At 48.9% G+C, this 20004-nt stretch overlaps 2 protein-coding genes across 2 annotated transcripts; one reads left to right on the plus strand and one right to left on the minus strand.

Moving 5' to 3' along the window:
• Window positions 1-3129: 3129 nt before the first annotated feature.
• Window positions 3130-4780, minus strand: LOC125505992 (cytochrome P450 81Q32-like). The gene is made up of 3 exons (XM_048670878.1): window positions 3827-4780; window positions 3692-3744; window positions 3130-3433 (listed from the first exon to the last, which is right to left on the minus strand). Exons 1-3 carry the CDS (start codon window positions 4778-4780, stop codon window positions 3130-3132), a joined length of 1311 nt encoding a protein of 436 aa, XP_048526835.1.
• Window positions 4781-12214: 7434 nt separating this feature from the next.
• Window positions 12215-14637, plus strand: LOC125510664 (cytochrome P450 81Q32-like). The gene is made up of 2 exons (XM_048675908.1): window positions 12215-13194; window positions 13893-14637. The coding sequence occupies exons 1-2, from the start codon at window positions 12274-12276 to the stop codon at window positions 14505-14507; spliced, it is 1536 nt and encodes a 511-aa protein (XP_048531865.1). The 5' UTR covers window positions 12215-12273; the 3' UTR covers window positions 14508-14637.
• Window positions 14638-20004: the final 5367 nt, after the last annotated feature.

A 20004-nucleotide genomic window follows, 5' to 3' on the forward strand; every position in this document is an offset into this window, starting at 1 on the left:
GTGCGCGCTTCCATGGTTAGACCTCCAACATACCTGGTATGTCATAGCATCGGCATTGTGTTGAAGATAATCTATTGCCTTAGGTAACAAGATCTTGTCGAGTTGGTCTGGGTGAACATTTACATGTGTGAGGGGTTGCTTCTCTCCATCGATCACCTCTATCGTGGGACGGGGAGACTTGGGGTCCTCCAAAGAGTCATGAGGCAGGAGTAGAATTCCAAGCTTCAAAGGCGAGAAATTCTCCAAAGAAGACATGTCATCATGACCAGTAACTATGGTTGACCCCGACAGGTACTCGGATAGTGAGATGGAACGCAACAAAAACACTTCGCAGACTGATTCAGGAAATATGCTTGAAAATCTAAATTTGTTCCCACCTCCATTGTTGCAGTTGCTACCACCACGACTAGAAGGCACCACGTCGTGGTCGTATCCTTGACAACATAATGGATCTGGACGGAACCATTTAGTCAAAGTTCTGTGGATATGGTCACAGTGTTGCACGTGTGCAAAATAGGAGAAATCTTGTGTAGGGAGATGGGTGATCTCTCTGATGACAACATCGGCCGTGCACTTGAAGTGAGGCGTCACTAGTCGCAAGCACTTGACTGTAGTTCCAATTATGTCTGTACTCTCCGAAAGACGCATCATAAGCCCGAGCCTAAAATTGTTCTTGGGCACCTTGCGGTCTTCGTAGATAAAAGTTATCGTGGCCTCTAACCCACGATCATTGAAGCCAACGGAGTGTATGCGAAAGAAGTGATACTGACCTCCGGGCTGCAACACCTGGTAGGTCAATGTTTTTCCCGCGAAGATATGCCCAATAAGAGGGTCAAAGAACAGGTGATGGCGTGGTGTCCCGCCGAGCTGCACATACCTCATAAATTCACCAGCATCATCTGCGAGCCTCTCAAATCTTCGAACGGCAGCAGCGGTGACTCTGCCCGCGGAGAAATGATCATTGCCGCGCCTGATGAAAGAGGAGATGAATGTCTTGGTTGTGTGAGCAACCCGTCTAGGAAATGAGGATTTCCTTGCCATCTGCTCCGCCTCGTCTTCCTTCCGAAAAAGTTGCCTGCATCTGCGCGCTGCATCGTCGCAGTCCTGGGCAGAGTGCTTCACCTTCTTTCGCCAATGGAGCACCGACGTGTCGGTGATCTGCCACTTGTCGGACGTCTGGAGCGCGGCCTCCATTTTGATGCGCGCCATCTCCAGCCTCTCTATGCCACCATCTCCTGATGACTCCCCATCTGTTTTGTCCTCGATTTTGCTGGTGGGGGCTATACCAGAAATAATCCGGTTAACTGCTTCTGCAACAATGGCAGACTTCACCATCTCAGCCATGGATTGTGATACGTGAGTAGTGTGTTTAGTAAGAGACTAGCTGCGATACTCAAGAAAAGAAATGGACTAGCCCTGCTGCTCTCCATGGACACCTCTCACTTCTGTTGCTTTTATTACTACAAACTTGCTTTCGTTGGTTGTGATGATTCAAGTGAGTGACGGAGATACCTAAGCCTGCTGTGGCAAGCAAAATATCTTACAACAACCAGCCACACGAAGAATTTGCATATTCGTGAAGAACAAGGGGGTAGGGATCGATAGAGCCGGCTGTTTTTTTACCTTACTTGACATAATCAAGTATCTGGGACACATCATGCATGACATGGGAGTATGGAACACCGTATGCATGACATATCGGTGAAAAACATTGATTACTAGCAGGCAGAAGGCGTGGCGACTCCTAATGGGAAGACTGCATGGTTTCGCATCAGATAAGACAAACAAAACAAATTAGATCTATCTGCGTATATTATGGTGAATGGCTGCAGTACACTGCATATGGTTGATCCGGTGAGAAGTATGATTTACTCAACATTGGGCCTGATGATTTACAAGCGACCTTCTTTTTTTATGTAGAAAATCGAACTACGAGTGAACTTGCGTTTTATTTTTTCATGTGAGCTATGTTTTTTTTAATGCACATTTGTAGTTGCTATCATTGTTTTGGACTTTTCGGTTTAGCCAACGTTGAGATGTCTCTACTGTCTCTATTCAATGTTGTTTTCATCTCATATTATCTTGCTAATATATTGTCAAGGTGATAAATTAACAGAACAAAAATCACACTCATGTAATGTACCTCACAAGGATCCTTGTGTTAAACCATTTTGGAGTGACTCCAAAATGATCCAGACCTCCACAAATATGTTTGCATCATGAAAATTGACACCAAGAAGAAACTAAGCAATGTATGTTGTCAAAACAAATAAAAAATCCTCACAAAAAAATCAGAATTGTTTTGATTTTCTTTTTATTTATTTCGGTTTTGCTATATCCTAGGTGCCTGAAAATTTGCTTTGCGCCAGTCACTTTTTTCTAGTTAATCCCAAGCTTTTTGGAAAAAATCATAGCCCCACTATCCATCTTAGCGGGAAGCCATGGTCTCACTAAGAGGGAGTCACAGCCCCATTATCTATCTTAGCGGTGGGGGTGCAGGGGATCGCCGAGTGTTTTCTCCGGTGGTGCAGGGCTTAGAGGGTGGCCCAGGCAATGGCCAGCAACAGCGGTGGGGAGAGGTTGAGGGGATGGAGGACAACGAGGCGGTGCGCGACGGGTGGAGGTAGGTGGATGGAGCAGGGTATGTTGCAGGAAAGAGAAACTGCTCTCGGGACGAAGAAGAGGGGGGGGAGAGAAGATGAACAGTGAGGGTATTGGATATTGATCCGATGATCAAGAAGAAAAGTGGCCAATGAAAACTTTTCTCTAGGCACCTATTAAATAGACTGTCCCTATTTATTTTCAATTTTACTGTTTACAAAGGAGCAATGAGAGCATTCAGATCACTAGAAGGGCACATCCGCGTCACTACGTATCTTTTACTTCATCCATCACAAAATAAGTATCTTAACTTTGTATTGTTAATTTTACTGTAAAGTTGTAATACTAAAGTTGAAATACACTTATTTTAGGACAGAGGGAGTACTGTACAGCAGTTGTACATAACACCTGCACGAACAGGCTAGCATGGAAAGCAAGAGCTTAATGCTTGTCAGAGCAAGGCTCAATATAAATCCGTGGCGCGGTACAATTTACCTCCACGACGCGCGCCTCCCCAGTCCCCACCGGTCACAGCCCCCGCAGGACATCGGCCATGGCTGCCCGCGGTCGGCACATCGCCTGCAGCGGCACCGCCTTGGGGAGCGTCAGCCCACCTCCTTCACCCATGTCAACCTCATCATCACCAACCCTGTCCCAATGGAAGCACTGCACCAGCGTGCCCAGAACCAGGCCCAGCATCCGCAGCGCTAGGGCCTCGCCGGGGCACTTGCGCCGCCCCATCCCGAACGGCATCATGAACAGACCCTCGGCCTTCCCGTCCTCGAACCGCTCTGGCCTGAACTCCAACGGGTGCTCCCACGCCGACGGGTCCCTGTGGATGGCGTACGCGTTCACGAGCAGCGTCGTGCCGCTCGGGACGTGGTAGCCCGCCACCGTGCAGTCCGCCGAGGACTCGTGCGGGATCATCGCCGGGACGGGCGGGTACAGCCGGAGGGTCTCGCTGATGACGCAGTGGAGGTAGTCGAGGTGCGGCAGGTCGTCGGCGCGGAGCAGGCGGGTGGTTCCGACGGTTGCGTCCATCTCGGCCTGCGCTTTTGCTAGGGCGTTCGGGTGGTTGAGCAGCAGCGACATCGCCCACTCCGCCGTCGTCGCCGTTGTCTCTGTCCCCGCGCTGAACATGGTCTGCCATGGAAAGGAAGACACGAAGAATGATCAGTCAAATCACTGAGGTTGGTAGCACTGAGACTGAGATGGGAGCGCTTACCATGCACAGAGCCATGGTCACCTTGTCCGTGTAGATATCCGGCTCTGTCTTTTGCAAATCGAGCAGCACGGCAATCATGCTCTTCTTCTCCCCCTCGCCGACGCCGTCGTCCAGCCTCCGCCGCTCGGCGTCGATGAGCCGCCGCAGGAACGCGTCCCTCCTGCTCACCGCAGCCACGATCTTGTTCCTCACGCCGAACACATCGAACCACCGTAGCACCGGCAGGAAGTCCCACATGTTGGCCCCGCCTAGCAGTGGAACGATCTCGTCCAGCGACTCCTTGAACTCCTGTGCCTCCGGCGACATGTCCGTATCCTCGGCCCCCTCGGCGCGGGACGTCTTCGTCTGCGCGACGGTCTCCATCAAGGCGCTAAGGGACACCTCAAACAGGCTCCGCTTGAGCTCCACCAGCGCGGTGCCGCCGGGGTCGGCCGCGGCGGCATGTGCCAGGCGGCGCGCCATCGCGCGCACCTCGCTGGCGATGTCCGCGGTCATGCAGCCCACCCGGTGCGCGGAGAGGAGCTGCACCGTGGCAACGCGGCGGAGGTTGCGCCAGTAGGGGCCGTAGCGGGATGTCGGGAGCGTGGTGCAGCCGAAGCACACCAGCTGCAGGGAAGGGAACCGCGGGCGGTCGGCGAAGGTCACGTCGTGGTCCGTGAAGCACTCCCTGGCGCCCGCAGCCGATGACACGACCACGGCGGGGCGCGAGCCGAGGCGCAGGGAGAAGACCGGGCCGTGGCGCGCGGCGAGGCGGGAGAGCGCGGCGTGGAACGGCCTTTTGAGGAGGTGGAGGTGGCCGAGGAAGGGGATGGCGACGGGGCTCGGCGGAAGCTGCGTGCTCTTGGTTTTACCATCGTTCTTGCGGCCGCGGAGGAGTGGGTGGCGTAGACGGAGTAGTGAGGTGATGAAGATGAAAAGGGCGGCCGCGCCGGCGAGGGCGGTGACAGTGTCCATGCCGTTGGAACTTGAAGGAGCAGAGCTGGTTTCCCGGTCGATTCAGTGGCTTGTTTGCGCGGTATTCTATAAGGTCCTCGATATGATTTGGCTCGTAAGTTTTGGATACGAAGCCAATGGCCGAACTGGGAGTGCCATATGCAAGATCCAAGGTTCGAGTTCAGACAATATAAGCACCATTTGGCCTGACGATGGCAAAGCCATCCAACCCGTATGCCAATACGTCATGGACATATCAATTTACGTCAAGGACAAATGAGGAGAAACTTTGAGACTGGAACTATGCGCTTGGGATCATCGCAGCATCTCCAGCAAACCAATATCTTCAGTCCAAATTTCAGTTTCTTTGGACCTCATGATCCTAGGATCCTCGCCATGTATTTGCTCTTTCCATTGCTTCCTGCTTAATACTTACTCGGATTCTTTTTAGCTTATAGAAAAGAGTATCAACATTCACAATATCAAATCAATATTTTTAGAATTATTAATTATGAAATGTAGTTTTATAGTATATATAGTTAGTATTGTGAATGTTTATATTTTTTTAATGTAAATTTGGTCAAACTTGGTTGAGTTTGACTTGACAGAAATCTAATATGCGAAGTAAAAAGGACCGGAGGGAGTATATGAATGCCAGCAACGCTGGATCTTTCAAAAAAAATTAAGGACATGCGGTTACTGCAGGGCTGGTCTTAATAATAGAGGGGTTCTTCAGTTTTTTTTAGACAAGGTTCTTCAGCTGTCAGTTTTGTGGATTTCGATGTCGACCAGATGGTTGTGGCCTGACTGGCCTCCAAAATCAAATAGAGCTTTTCTAGACAAAAAATATGACTTAGAGCTACATTTTTTTTCTAAAATAGAGCTACATTTTTTTAGATGACAAAATAGAGCTTTTTTTTGGGTGGGGGGGGGGGGGTTGGATAAAATAGAGCTACATTTTTTTTGAGACAAATAAAATAGAGCTACATGGGAGTGCTCCACCTACTCGCAAAAGCTATTTGCTTGGATCGGCCCAGTAATAAACGAACGGGAGGCAGTTCCTACCGGTTTGTTGGGGGTTGGTATGCGTTTTGTAATCTGATTTTTGGTTAGATTTTATTCTTTCTTTCTAATATTTATTTTTGTCTTCTCCTAATTTTATTTATGTTCTTCCTTTTTCTTTTTCTTTTGGCAATTTTGTTTCTTGTTCTGTTCGTCTTTTTTGTTTATTCTTCACTTTCCAATTAATTACAATATTTTTTTACAAATTATTTTGTTGTAGAATGATTTTAATTTTTAAAAAGTTTATGTTGAACTTTATGTTCTTAATTTTTCTTTCCGTAATTTTTTTCTTTCATTTTTTTGTTTATTTTTCACATTCCAGTTTCATTACATGATTTTTTTTAAAAAATGTTGTAAAATGATTTGAATTTTTATAAAAAATGTTGAACTTTATGTTCTTACTTTTTCTTTTTCTTTTCGTAATTTTGTTTCTTGTTCTTTTCATTTTTCTTGTTTATTTTTCACATTCCAGTTTAATTACATGATTTTTTAAAAACGAATTGTTGTAAAATGAGTTGAGTTTTTATAAAAAATATATTTAATTTTATGTTCTTCATTTTTTTGTTGTTTTGTTTCTTGTTCTTTTCATGTTTTTTTTACTTTCCAATTTAATTACATGATTTTTCTAAAAACATTTTATTGTAAAATGAGTTGAATTGTTTTTGAAAAAATTATGTTTAATTTATTTTAGTTTCTTCATCTCATTTTTCTTTTATTTTCCCATTTTTTTCTACTTTCCTTTTGTTCTCGTTCTTCTTGTTACCACATATCATATATACCTAAAAGAGTCAACCCTATTAATTTATTTATCATGTAAGCATGTCACTCACCACACAATTATGAATTGGCTAATGCCTGCCTCAACATGCAATCATGCATGGGAAAAAACTAACCACAACATTCAACAATGCATGAAAAAATATTTTCCATTCAATTATTCTACTTGTATTCAATAAAATATTCTATAACTATACATAATAAAATATAATAAGTCATGCATATTTTTAAATTAGGTTTTCATCTTATCAACCCAAAAATTTATTAAAATTCATCAACCAATTCCCGCATCAACTAATGGGGTATCACCTAGTTTATAAAATATGCATAGTCCTAATAAGAACATAATTGTGTTATATTTCCAAAAAAATATGTTGGTGGGTAATTTCAAAGTGGAAATTGTGCATTTTATGAACGTTCATCTTGAATCTAAAAATACTGTTCATATTGTATAAAAAAATTCATCGCGTATTTCGTTAGGGTTCATCATGCATTTTAAAAATTGTTCAACATGTATTTAGAAAATCTTTAGGGCGTATTAAATATGTTCATCCTATGTTTTAAATTTTTCTTCATCTATTTTTTCTATGAAAACTTGTTTTTTTCAAAAGGAATATTTGTATTTATCATCTTGTATTTAAAAATCTTGTCCACCATGGATAAGAAATGTTCATTGTGTTTTTTCTAAAGGTTCACTATACATTGCTTAAATACAAGATACGCACGTTGACGTGCTCAATATCCCAAATAACTCCAGGTGTTTTGGAATCCTTATTCCGGCTACTCATTGAGGAGGGTGAGATCCTTTGCGGCGGCCTCCAGCACGTCACGGCGATCTCACTGCTCCTCGGCGATGAAGGCATAGAGACGGACATGTGGTGGCTTTTGGTTCGTCCTTGCTTGAACAGAGATTAGAGACAGGCACGTGGTGACTTTTGGTTCATCATGTGAATTTTCGGACTCCTGCAAAGTCTTCGCCGATGTGAAGGAGTGCTCGATGATGTGGCGGTGCATCTTGTATCCGCCCTAGATATGGATTGGGTCTGGGAGTGTCGGTCAACCTTAAAGTTTGGGCTAGATTGTGCGGTCCGGTTTAGTTATATTTTTCTGTCCAAGCAGCCTGATATAGGGCTCTGGTTGTAGATGCTCTAAGAGCACTTACAAGCGAACCCCAATACCCGCGTGAAACGTCTGTGCGGGCTATCTGGTCAGTACTCGGACGAAAAAACGTCACCCAACCGGGCGCCTCGTATTCGGCGTAAACGCCCGGACTGCCGGCAACCCCAACATCCAGCCCATATCTGGGGCAGATGGGGATGCCCGAACACGAGTGCCACATCGGATCCGGCCCACTATGGCCTACCCGAACCCACATAAATTGGACCCTATTCGCACTCCGAACAAAACCCTAGTCGCATTCCACACTCCACTCCACTCTCCACTTCGCATAAGCTCCCGTCCGACGATCTCCCACCGTCTCGTGCATGGCGGGCAGTGGATCCGAGTTCTACACATCCATATCCATTAGGCAGGAGCTCGTCCCACGCGGTCCCGATGAGGAGATGGGCGTCCGCCTGCCGCAACGCCGCTCTCGGGATGAGGCAGCTCGATGGCAGTAGTCGGAATCCTTCTGTCGAAAATCATTGCGTCCACCCAAATGGCACTAGATCCAGTGCGAGGTGTGCCGCCCTGCCTCACCGGAGGCGGTGCGGTCAGTCTGGCGTCCCAACGCGCTGGTGGATGCGCAACCGCTGCGTTGGCGCATCGAGGCGGAGGTGAACGCATGGATGTCGTCCAATAAGTATGGCTTGGCGTGCCCGTCGTGCGAGGCAGTGGGTGCGTGAGGCAACAGCGGCCCTCGCGGCGGACGTTGTCGAGGTGGAGTTGCACTTTTCGGCGCCGCGTATGATGGTCGGCCACCTCAAGCGCCGCAACCACCACGGACATGGACTTGACGGAGCCGGACGAGCCCTTGCAGTGGATGTTGCCGATGCGGGCGTTGAAAATGAGGTTCGCTGTGAAATTGTTTTTTTGTGATGTCTCAACGCGTCCGCGAGCATTTGATGCCCGAAGTTCGGTACTTCTGGTTGTAGAGTGTCAGCGACGGTCGGCGTGGAACGGCCTTATGGATAAACCTGCTTAACTCTTGGTGGTCCTTTTGCGCCAGGAGACCAGAGCACACACTGCGATGGCGTGTCTAGGCCGCGGCGGTGACGGTGACGCTGCCGGCAGAAATCGTCGTAGACAACATATGCCGGCAGGTAAGAGCATCTCCAGTCGCGCCTTCAACATGTCCTCCTTAAGTGTTTTTGCCGTGTTGGCACCTAAAAAACGGCCCAGTCGCGTCCCCAGAAACCCGTTTTTCGCCGGTTCGGGTCGAAACTGGTGCCGGCGGACCCAGGCCGAACCCGGCTTCCTGGGGGGAGCCTGGGGCGCCGGCACAAACGAAAAGAGCGCGTGGATCCGCTCTGTCGGCGAGGCGAGCGCCTCTTCCCGCCGTTTCTTCCTGCTTTTTCCTCACTTCCCTCCCGCACACTTCCTTTCTCCCGCCAATCTCCCTCCCGCTCGCCTCCCTCCCAGCCGGCTGCCATGCCACCGAAGAAGCACGTCCCCCCCCCCCCCCCCCCCGCACGCGGCGGCAACCGCGACCGCCTCCGTCGCCCAGCCGAAGCAGAGGAAGCCGAGGGCGTCGTCGATCAAGCCATCGGGCATGTCAAACGCCGAGTGGAGGGCGAAAATTCAGCGGCGGGAGGCTGTCATCACCGACCCGTGGAACAGGGCCATCGCCAAGAAGGCCCGCGACAACGCGGCGCGTGCGGTTGCGGCTGCCTCGGCGGACCAAGCGAGGCCGAGGCGACTCGCGCGGGGATGATGAATCCACCCGGAAGCCACGCCCAGTACGCGCCCTGGGGCTAGCAAGGCTTCGGCTCTCCGCAGCCATGGGGATCGCCCTCCCCGGGCTACGCCGACGGGGACGCGCACGGTGGGTTCAACCCAAACGTCACCTTCCCCATGGATACCCGGCCCAGCACACGCCCTCTCCCGCCTTCGCCGGCGTGCAGTACCCTCCATACAACTACTCGCCGCCCGCCTACGCTTCCTCCCCGACGCCCCCGCTACGTCGTGGCCCGCTGCCCTTCTCGCACCTCGGCGACACCGACGAGACCGAGGCCGACATGGACGACATCATCGCGGCAGGTTTGGCCGCGGCCGCCGCGTCTCCTGGGTTCGTCACCCAGGACGAGGTGGTGGATCTCAGCGGTGGCATGGACAGCGAGCTCGGCTACGTCTACGGCGAGGACGAGCAGGAGGAGGAGGAGCCGACGCCTGCGACGGCGAAGGGGCGCAAGAAGAAGAAGCGGGCGGCCAGGACAGGCGAGCCGCGCATCAAGTGGGCGTCTAAGGAGGAGGAATGCCTCGCCGAAGCAGGAAAGTCGTCTGCCTCGACCCGACGACCGGCACGAACCAGAGCATCGACACGTACTGGGACCGCATCAAGGCCGAGTTCGACGAGCGCAAACTCGTCGACCCCTACTTCAAAGGCGTCTACATGCAGCGCGGCTCCAAGGCGATGGCGAACCATTGGGGCCGTATCCAGGGGGCGTGCAACAAATGGCATGGGGTCGTCGAAGAGGCCGCGGCTCGCCCGGAGAGCGGCGCCAGCGTCGAGGATCAGGTATGCCACGTCGGTCTCCCGCCTCTCTTCGCCATGTACGCGCGCCAACTGTTTGTTCCTTCGCGCAGTTGCTGCGCATGTTCATCCTGTACCAGCAGAGCAACAGCGACGCCGAATTCAAGTACCTCCACGTCTACAAGCGCATTGACAAGTGCGAGAAGTGGGCGGAAGTCCGGCGCACCCTCGGCAAGGCCAAGGAGACCTACAAGCCGGACGCGCCGACTCCTGGCGCATCGGAAGGGCGGCCGGACGGCAACAAAGTTGCCAAGAAGGGGAAATACGCCGACGCGGCCACCGCTCGAGTGCAGGAGTCCATCGAGCACTGCCTCGCCGATGCGCAGGCCCGGGCCGTCCTTCGTGAAGAGAAGACCGAGGCGTGGTGGTCGGCGTTGATGTCGAGAAGCGCCGTCAAGCTCGACCTGCTCCGGACGAACGTCGCCGCGAAGAAAAGAAACACCGACCTGGCTTTCCTGCTGGGTGGGGCGGACATGCTCCAGAGCACCGACGAGGCGGTCAAGGCGTGGTACTTGGCGGAGCGCGGCCTCATCCTGAACCAGCTTCCCTCAACAAGTCCGCCGCCGCCGACGCCGACGCACACGCCGCCGCCGCCGCCGCCAAGCCCGCGTGACGCCTCCACGACGCCCAGCACAACCGAAGCCACGCCGACACCGCCCAGCACAGAGGCTGCTCCGACACCGCCAAGCCCGCGCACGCCAACTCTCCCGACGCCTGGGGCAGAGCCCGCCGAGTGATGCGTTGCGCACGCGAACTTCTGCCGCTCTATTTTTTTGTACGCCGAACTATGGCTTGCGATCGCCCGACTTATGGCGTCTTTTGTGAGCGGGAACGATCAAGTTCAATTTTTTCGCGTCCTGGAGGCGACCCCTGGGGACGTGACTGGGAGTTAGGTCGCCTTCAGGGGCCGAACTAGCGCTGGTTCATCTCCAGACGCTCTTTTTTAACGTTTGGGGGGCGAACGGCTTGAGATGCTCTAACTCGGTCAGCATCGGGGATTGGCTTTCCGTTGCACTGCGTCCTGGCTGAAACAATTAACTCGGTCAGCTGTGCAGACTAATAGCCAGAGATTGAGTCCCACCTCGGCACGTTTTTTTGGCCTCTGTGTGGGTCTCGTTTTTGGTTGGCTGGCTATGCATGAGAAAAGCTGTTCATGCAGGACCGTGACGAGCCCAGTTAGGCCTGTGTAATGATAGCATATGGATGTAGATGCTCTGTGATAAAAAAAATAGTTTGAGACATATGTGTTAATTTTTTCTTCCCAATGCAGGATATTACTAGTGAGCCTCATAGAAAAAAATAAAAAGTAGACTCTCATTACGTATCCATCCCTACTCTCTACTCTACTTCAACTTTATTAGCTTCATGTATTGGATCATAATTTTTTTTCCAAACACCTCCTTCCTGCAGAGGATCCGGCTGCTCCATCCGAATCATCACCTTGGGCCATGCATTGTACATGACCTTATATACAATCATAGATGGGAAGCGATTGCATTTGCAGGAGGTACACAGTTCTGCTTAACAATTTCACCACTTGTATACTCTGCAAGTAAACGAAGCCGCTCACAAAGTCAGTGAGTGGACAACTACGTCAGAGCTTTTCCCTATTTTAATTCATCAGAGCTTCTTGTTTCGGAAGGAAAGGTCGCAAGATACAGAACCCCAATTCGAGTTGGCCTTTTGCATTCGGAAGGAAGGGGTCCGGATCCAAGCTCCGCGCGGGGAGCAAGACATGCCCACCTCCCACGCAGTACGAACCAAATAATCAATAACTCTGTCAGACTGTCATGGGCGCTAACCTCCATCGCCATGGACGTCAGGCATGGCGTATTACGCAGCTTAAGCTGCACCGCAAGGCAAGCCAAGCCAAGCCATGGGGACCCGGCCCGGCGCGTGATACAGTATATAGGCCCGCCATGCATCAAGACAGACACATCATCAGAGCATCCATCACTTCCCCACAGACCACGGACGGTCAGCCATGGATAAGGCATACATTGCCGTCCTCTCCTTCGCCTTCCTCTTCCTGCTCCACTACATTCTGGGCAAGAAGAGCGATGGCAGCAAGGGCGCCGCGCACCTCCCGCCGAGCCCCCCGGCCGTCCCGTTCCTCGGGCACCTCCACCTCGTGGAGAAGCCGCTGCACGCCGCGCTGTGCCGCCTCGGGGAGCGCTACGGCTCGGTCTTCTCGCTGCGGCTCGGCGCGCGCAACGCCGTGGTGGTCTCCTCGCCGGCGTGCGCCAGGGAGTGCTTCACGGACCACGACGTGGCCTTCGCCAACCGGCCCCAGTTCCCCTCGCAGATGCTCGTGTCCTACGGCGGCACCTCGCTCGTCAGCTCCAGCTACGGCCCGCACTGGCGCAACCTCCGCCGCGTCGCCGCCGTGCGGCTGCTCTCCGCGCACCGCGTCGCCGGCATGTCCGGCGTCATCGCCGCCGAGGTGAGCGCCATGGCGCGCCGCCTGTGCCGCGCCGCCGCGGCGTGCCCAGCCCGGGTGGAGCTCAAGCGGAGCCTGTTCGAGCTCTCCCTCAGCGTGCTCATGGAGACCATCGCGCGGACCAAGGGGACCCGGTCGGAGGCGGACGGCGACACGGACATGTCCCTGGAGGCGCAGGAGTTCAAGCAGGTGGTGGACGAGATCATCCCGCTCATCGGCGCCGCCAACGTGTGGGACTACCTGCCGGTGATGCGGTGGTTGGACGTGTCCGGCGTGAGGAGCCGGATCCTGGCCACGGTGAGCAGGAGGGACGCCTTCCTCCATCGGCTCATCGACGCCGAGCGGCGGAGGATGGAGGAGGGCGGCGACGAGGGCGAGAAGAAGAGCATGATCGCCGTGCTCCTCACTCTGCAGAAGACAGAGCCGGAGCTCTACACTGATCAGATGATCATCGCTCTGTGTGCGGTAAGTCCCTCTTCCACTTTGGTTGCTTCTCACACACCCGAGTACTTCAACTGTCGGTTTCTTCATTAAGGACATTGGCAATTTGGCATCATCAGTAGATTTTTGACTCGTTTAAGTCATCAGATAGCAACAACTCGACCAGAGTCATTATGTTAGTCCAGTACTCCACTTTTTATCTATCTTATAATATATCTAATCAGATAGTGGTCACTCAACGTAGGCGAGTAACACGGCCATGTCACTTAGCTGGATGAATCCCACTTCCCACGTGTTTATTTCTAGTAATTTAATTTTGGCCTTTTCCCACTCTCGAGTACTTGACGTTAAGGCTCTCTTTGTCTTTGTAGGATTTGTGCAGTATTCTACTAAATCTTTGAATTTTTTTACTCAATAAGTCTCGAACGTTCCGAATTTAAGCATGTCATCCCGAATGTTTTTCAATAGCAACTTTAGTTGCTGCAAGGTGACAGTTTTAGTTGTTAACCCATGACAACTCTATCCCAGTTCGTTTTTTATCAGAAAATTGCCATGTTTGTCAACCTCGCCGTAACTAAGGTTGCCATGAAAAAGGTTCGGATAGTCATGCTTACAATTTGAATGTTCGGGATTTATCTATTCCAGTTTTTTTATGAATCTGCTTCCAATATTCTACGTACAAGAATATACTAAAATTCATTCTCTACAATAATTCATTGCAGAATATGTTTGTGGCCGGAACGGAGACCACCTCAAGCACGATCGAATGGGCAATGTCGCTCCTGCTGAACCATCCGGCGGCGCTCAACAAGGCCCAGGCTGAGATGGACGCGTCCATCGGGACCTCCCGCATGGTCACCGCCGATGACGTGCCCCGCCTCAGCTACCTCCAGTGCATCATCAGCGAGACGCTACGCCTGTACCCGGCGGCGCCGCTGCTGCTGCCGCACGAGTCCTCCGCCGACTGCAAGGTCGGCGGCTACGACGTGCCGAGCGGCACGATGCTGATCGTGAACGCGTACGCCATCCACAGGGACCCGGCCGTGTGGGAGGACCCGACGGCGTTCCGGCCGGAGCGGTTCGAGGACGGCAAGGGCGACGGGCTGCTGCTGATGCCGTTCGGGATGGGCCGGCGGAGGTGCCCCGGCGAGGCGCTGGCGCTGCAGACGGTCGGGGTGGTTCTCGGGACGCTGGTGCAGTGCTTCAACTGGGAACGGGTGGACGGGGTGGAGGTGGACATGACGGAGGGGGTCGGGATCACCATGCCCAAGGCCGTGGCTTTGGAGGCCGTGTGTAGGCCGCGCGCGGCCATGCACGATGTCCTTCAGAAGCTCTGAGGATGGAACTTCTTGGCATCACTTGTGTACAGTAGTTTCCAGTAGCATCGTGTCGTATGCATGGCTTGATACCGTTTTGATGTACCGAATAAACTTGTTGCGACTTCAGAGCATAATAACCTTGCCATCATCTGTGATTTCTTGCACAAGCTAGGGTCTTTGTATAGTCTATCATAATGATTATCCCTAGGGCAACTCCAATAGCACGACACATTTGATCCGCACATGTCTGGATAGAAACGCCAGCCCAATGTGCAGACGCAAATCCAGATCACGTCCGTTCGGGATCCGTCTGAGCGCATTTTGAGCCCGAACTTACCTTTGATTTGTGTCTACAAAGACATGAGATGGACACGTCACGCATCCTTTTGGTGTCCGTCTCGGGCACGCGTGGTGGTCAACCAACCAACGTTGCGGTCGTGACCCGCACGGCAACCACTGGAATCGTCCAGGCCACGTCCTTTTAAATTGGCAAGCGTGCGGGAAAGGGGGCGGCCTCACCCATTTCTCCTTTCTCACTCCAGTCAACATCTGAGCACGCGTGTTTCCTCGCCAGCTGACACAAACCCTAGTCCGCCAGCATCGCAAGGGAGTTCTTCAGCAAAGGTGGCAAGCATGGCAAGCACAAGCATAAGGTCGGCTCATCGTGAGGCCCGCCAACTTCACCTTGGCACCACGATAGTGGTAGGGGGCATCACGGCCACGTGACCGGCTGTACATCCCGGTGCACCGCACACGGTACCACTGGGAGTACCGCGTCCCGCTTCCGTGGCCGGACGTCAATCTCTTGCACGAGTGGCACCTCGACCCCTACCACATTCCGGTGTCGCCCATGCCGCAATCTAAGCGTGGCACGGTCGAGATCCGCAACCGGCGTCTCTCCTCATGCCAGAGCAACGCCGTGATCCAACGTACACGCCCCGCTCCTCGAATTGGGATGTCTGGTTCGCGACTGAGCATGACGTGCGCCGCCGTCCAAATCGACGCCTGCCCTCCACCGCCGCCGTCGGCGGTGAGGCATGAGGACGAGGATGAGGAGGCAACATTCCTGAAGTCACTGGAGGAGGCGATCTAGCGCGCCATCGAGGAGTCCCAATGCGAGAAGGACGCCGATGGGTTGGCCTAGAGGAGGCGCTCCAGCTTTCGACAGCCGGTGACCAGGTCTACCCATTGCCACCACCGACACCGCCCGCACACGCGCTAGTGTTGGACACGTGCCAGTGGGTGGGCTCGTGTGGGAGTGGGCCTCTGCGCCGTCCGTTTGGCTGGGCGCGACGGAGAAGGAGGAGGACGCGTACCTCGCCGAGTGGAAGGGCCACGTGCTGCAGGAGGAGCGGGCAAAAAATTGTGTTTTGTTTGCATCGGCCGGTTACAGTTGTTCTTAGGGCCTCTTTGATTCACAGGAAACTGGAAGTGCGAGAACAGAAAGAGAAAATATATAGAACTGGAGTGACGTGCCTACTTGTATCTTATGGCATACCAGAGAGTGTCTGATGCCACGGAGAAAACAAAGAGATTGTACTAAAAAGAGGTTGTAGTGAATGTTTGATTTTATATGAAATGTAGTACAAATGATTCTTTAGAAAAGAATTCTATAGAATTAATCGTAAGAATCAAATGACCAACATAGAAAAAATTCCTAAGGACTCTAATCCTCTGAAAAACTTATGAAATCCCTTTCAATCAAATGAGCCCTTACAGTTCCTTGTTACCAAATTCATGTGCTATTTGATCAAAAATTTCAAACGACGAATAGTTTTTGAAATTATGATTAAAAAACATAAATGTTTTCTTGAATTTGAGAAATTTCTTAAAAAATGTATATTATTTCAAATTTCCAAACATCTTTTGAAACATGAACAATTTATGAATATCTTTTGAAACATGAACTTTTTTAAAGATTTGTTGGTTTTTTTGTTTGTCCCGTATTCCTTCTTTTTCCTTTTCTCTATTTTTTATTTTATTTTATTATTTTCCTAAAACAAATCTTGAATCATTTTAAACCATATTTTTTATTAAATCCGTGAACTTTTCAAAATTCTGAACATTCTTAAATTCGCAAACTTTGTTTTCAAATCCATGAACTCGTTTTAACTACTACAAACTTTTTCAGAACCCGTGATTTTAAAAAATCCTGAACATTCTTTTTCAAAGTTTATGAACTTTTTTTGAATTCAACGACTGCTTGGAACGGCCCAACAGGCACACGACGGAAGCGATGCCGTCGCCTAGTTGGGCCAAGATCTGGGTGTAAAAAAATTATATTATATTTTTTCGTTTTATTTTCTTTGATTGTTAATTCATTTTTCTCCGTTTTAACTTTATTGTTCGTTTTGAAACCTGTTTTTTAATATGAAACATTTTTGGAATACAAAAAAATATTCTTGTGTTCAAATATTGTCTACAAATTTGGAAAATGTTATTGAAATTTTTTTGTTCACAATTTAAAGAAACGTTTGCGCTTCGAAAAATGTTGATTCAATAAAAGTATGTGGTTTGCAATTTGTGTACAACATCAATTGTTGGGAATTTGTTAACAATTTTTGAAAGTGTGTTCAAGTTTATAAAATTTTCATACACAATTTAAAATATACAAAACTCCGTGCCTTAAACCGGCATGGTGCCTTAAATTGGTCATACGAGACCATGAAAAAATGGGCAATTTCAAGGATGTCGAGAAACAACGTGCTTTCAGATTGAGCCTTCGGGCCTGCCTGGGCACCCTCCGTTGAATATGGTCTAATTTTGGACATTCTTAAAATGAACCCACCTTATGCAGGAAGGTGTGTATGCCCACGGTAGGCATCCATGTCAGGTTTGAACGATTTTCAAACTTGTATGCAATTTGCGACACATCCAGTCATTTATCGACCTCTTTTTTATCGAGAAAACTCTAGAATATAGAATTTATCAAAAACCAAAACAACTTGGCATGGTGCCTTGAATTGTTCATAGAAGGCCATGAAAAATGTTGGCATCATTTCAAGGATGTCGAGAAACAATGGGCTCTCAGACGGAGCCTTCTGAGCTAATACCCTACGTTGAACATGGTTTAGATTTTGACATCCATCAAATGACCTCAACTTTGGCAGGAAGGTGGGCATGCCTATGGTAGGCATCCATATTAGGTTTGAACAATTTCCGACACCGTATGCAAGTTAAGACACGTCTGCCCATTTATCGGCTTTTTTTGGACCAAGAAAACTCCAGAAAATGCGGAATTTGTCAAAAACTAAAACAACTTGGCATGGTTCTTTAAGTTGGTCATATAAGCTAATGAAATAAAATTGGGTTCATTTGAAGGATGCCAAAAAAGTGCTCACAAACGAACACAATGGACCGGCTCAGTCAGGCGGACTCTTGTGAAAAAGGTATTTAATTCATGATTTTTCAAATCGATGATTTTTTTTCAAATTCATGAAAAAAAAAACATTCAGATAGATGAACTCTTTTAATTTCATGAACTTTTTTCCTCCTTGAAGCTAGGGGTGGGCATAAACGACAAACCGATACCGAAACTAAAAAACAAAATTTAGTTTTTTGTGATGGTATTGGAAAATTTATGCCAAACTATTTTTGAACTTCTTTTTGCAGCATGCATGTATATACCTATAGGCAGCACGTTGTGCCGTTCGTGGTTTTAGTCCCACCTCGTCTAGTTACACGGAAGGAGGCAGGAAGTAAGGGCGGGCATATTAACCGAAAACTGATGTAACGAACTGAAAGAACAGGGACGAAACCAACATTTTCAGTGTTTATTTCGGTCATTAAATCTATAGAACTGGAATTTAATAGGTAACTTTGTTTTTTACACTTGATTAACCGAAAATACCTAGAAAACAGAAAATACATATTATTTAAAAAAATCGCAGCGGCATTGTATTGCATATCCCAGCTGCCCTAGCCCAGCTGGCTGACACATCTTTCTAAACCTCTTTATTTATTCCGGGTTTTTTCCACCTACACGTTTTGGTTTAGTACCACCTCAGATTGCTCTTGAGGAAAGAAGCGTGTGAAAGACTATAAAGGCAGCTGCTTACCCATCAAATTTGTCTGAACCTGCCCGTACCAAAACATGTAGCATAAGAGGGTTTGCCTAAACTTCGGTTTTGTTCGGTCAAACTATTGACCGAACCGAATTTTCCTTCAAATAAAATTTGGTTTTCTTGTTGTATAGAAACCGATCGATTTGTATTTTATATAAAACTAAAATTCTTTGTGACCCAAAAAACCGAACTAATCACGTGAATTGGACAAAAATCGCGATTTTGATAAAATTTCATGATATTAAAAACATTCATTAATTTGAAAAAAGATTTACGGATTTGAGGTTTTTTCATGAATTTAAGAAGATGTTCACGAATTTAGGCAACAGAAAGAACAGAGAAAAAGAAGAAGAATAAATAAAAATGAAAAATGAGTAAAATCAAAGAAAAAAAGACAAACAAAACAAAAAAAACATACTAAGAAAATGCACGACAAGAAGAGTAAAAGAAGTAACTAGGCATAAAAAGTGAGTTGTCCCAGACTCCCAGTTGGTTATAGCGGTGGAAGTATCCTACCTCACGCGCCTAATTTTTGAAGGTTAAAAAAGTGAAAATAAAAATAAATGGGCCAGGCCCAGGACCGAGGTAAAAAGAAGAAAAGGTAATAAGAAAACAGAAAACGAAAACCGGAGTAAAACGGATTAAAAAACCCATCCAAACAAAAAAGAAAAAACAGAGTCCGGAAGCATAGAAAATAAGAAGGAAAAGAAGTATTACTAAACATATAAGGTGAGCCGGTTGAGTTGGTTGTTGTGTTCGAAGGAAACAGAGAGATTTTGAGTTCGAACCTCACCACTCGCGAAATTTATTGAAGGCTGAAAAAATGAAAATGGGCCGAGCCCATGATGCGTGGGTGGGGGGTGCGCCAGTTTATGAATGTCTGTACATGCGGAGGTGGGTATACCGGGGAGGGGTGGAGCGAAGCAAGGCTCAAAAGGTAATCAAGATGATCTATTTGCGAGACCACGAAATAATACTTAGGGTGTGTTTGGAAGCCAAAGTATTTTTGTGGTTTCATAGAAATACTGTGGTTTCTGAAAAAACTTTGGTATTCAATACTTTGAGTCGTTTGGATCAAAAAAATACTGCAGTTCAACAAACCATGGTATCTCTAAAACTGTGGTATTTTTGTTGTATATAAAAAAGAGGCCCTGACCTCTTTTTCTAAAACTGAGAAAGCACTGGCTGCTTGGTCTCTCTTGTGTCTAACTTCTGGCCATCAACGCATGTGATGCATAAATCGATAGCTAGCCCATCGATAAAAACCTTGGTATTCAATACTTTGAGTCGTTTGGATCAAACTTTGGTATATCAAAACTGAGAAAAACTTTGGTATTCAATACTTAGGGTGTGTTTGGAAGCCAAAGTATTTTTGTGGTTTCATAGAAATACTGTGGTTTCTGAAAAAACTTTAGTATTCAATACTTTGAGTCGTTTGGATCAAAAAAATA

This window comes from Triticum urartu, chromosome 5, assembly GCF_003073215.2.
Source record: "Triticum urartu cultivar G1812 chromosome 5, Tu2.1, whole genome shotgun sequence".
Taxonomy (NCBI): domain Eukaryota; kingdom Viridiplantae; phylum Streptophyta; class Magnoliopsida; order Poales; family Poaceae; genus Triticum; species Triticum urartu.

Excerpts from the sequence above, each read along its gene's own strand:
- LOC125510664 (XM_048675908.1), top strand. The coding sequence starts at position 12,274 with ATGGATAAGGCATACATTGCCGTCCTCTCCTTCGCCTTCCTCTTCCTG. Across the intron at positions 13,195-13,892 it reads TGATCATCGCTCTGTGTGCG|AATATGTTTGTGGCCGGAAC; the intron begins GTAAGTCCCTCT and ends AATTCATTGCAG.
- LOC125505992 (XM_048670878.1), bottom strand. The coding sequence starts at position 4,780 with ATGGACACTGTCACCGCCCTCGCCGGCGCGGCCGCCCTTTTCATCTTC. Across the intron at positions 3,745-3,826 it reads TGACCATGGCTCTGTGCATG|ACCATGTTCAGCGCGGGGAC; the intron begins GTAAGCGCTCCC and ends TTTCCATGGCAG. Across the intron at positions 3,434-3,691 it reads ACGACGGCGGAGTGGGCGAT|GGACCCGTCGGCGTGGGAGC; the intron begins GTCGCTGCTGCT and ends CGCCATCCACAG.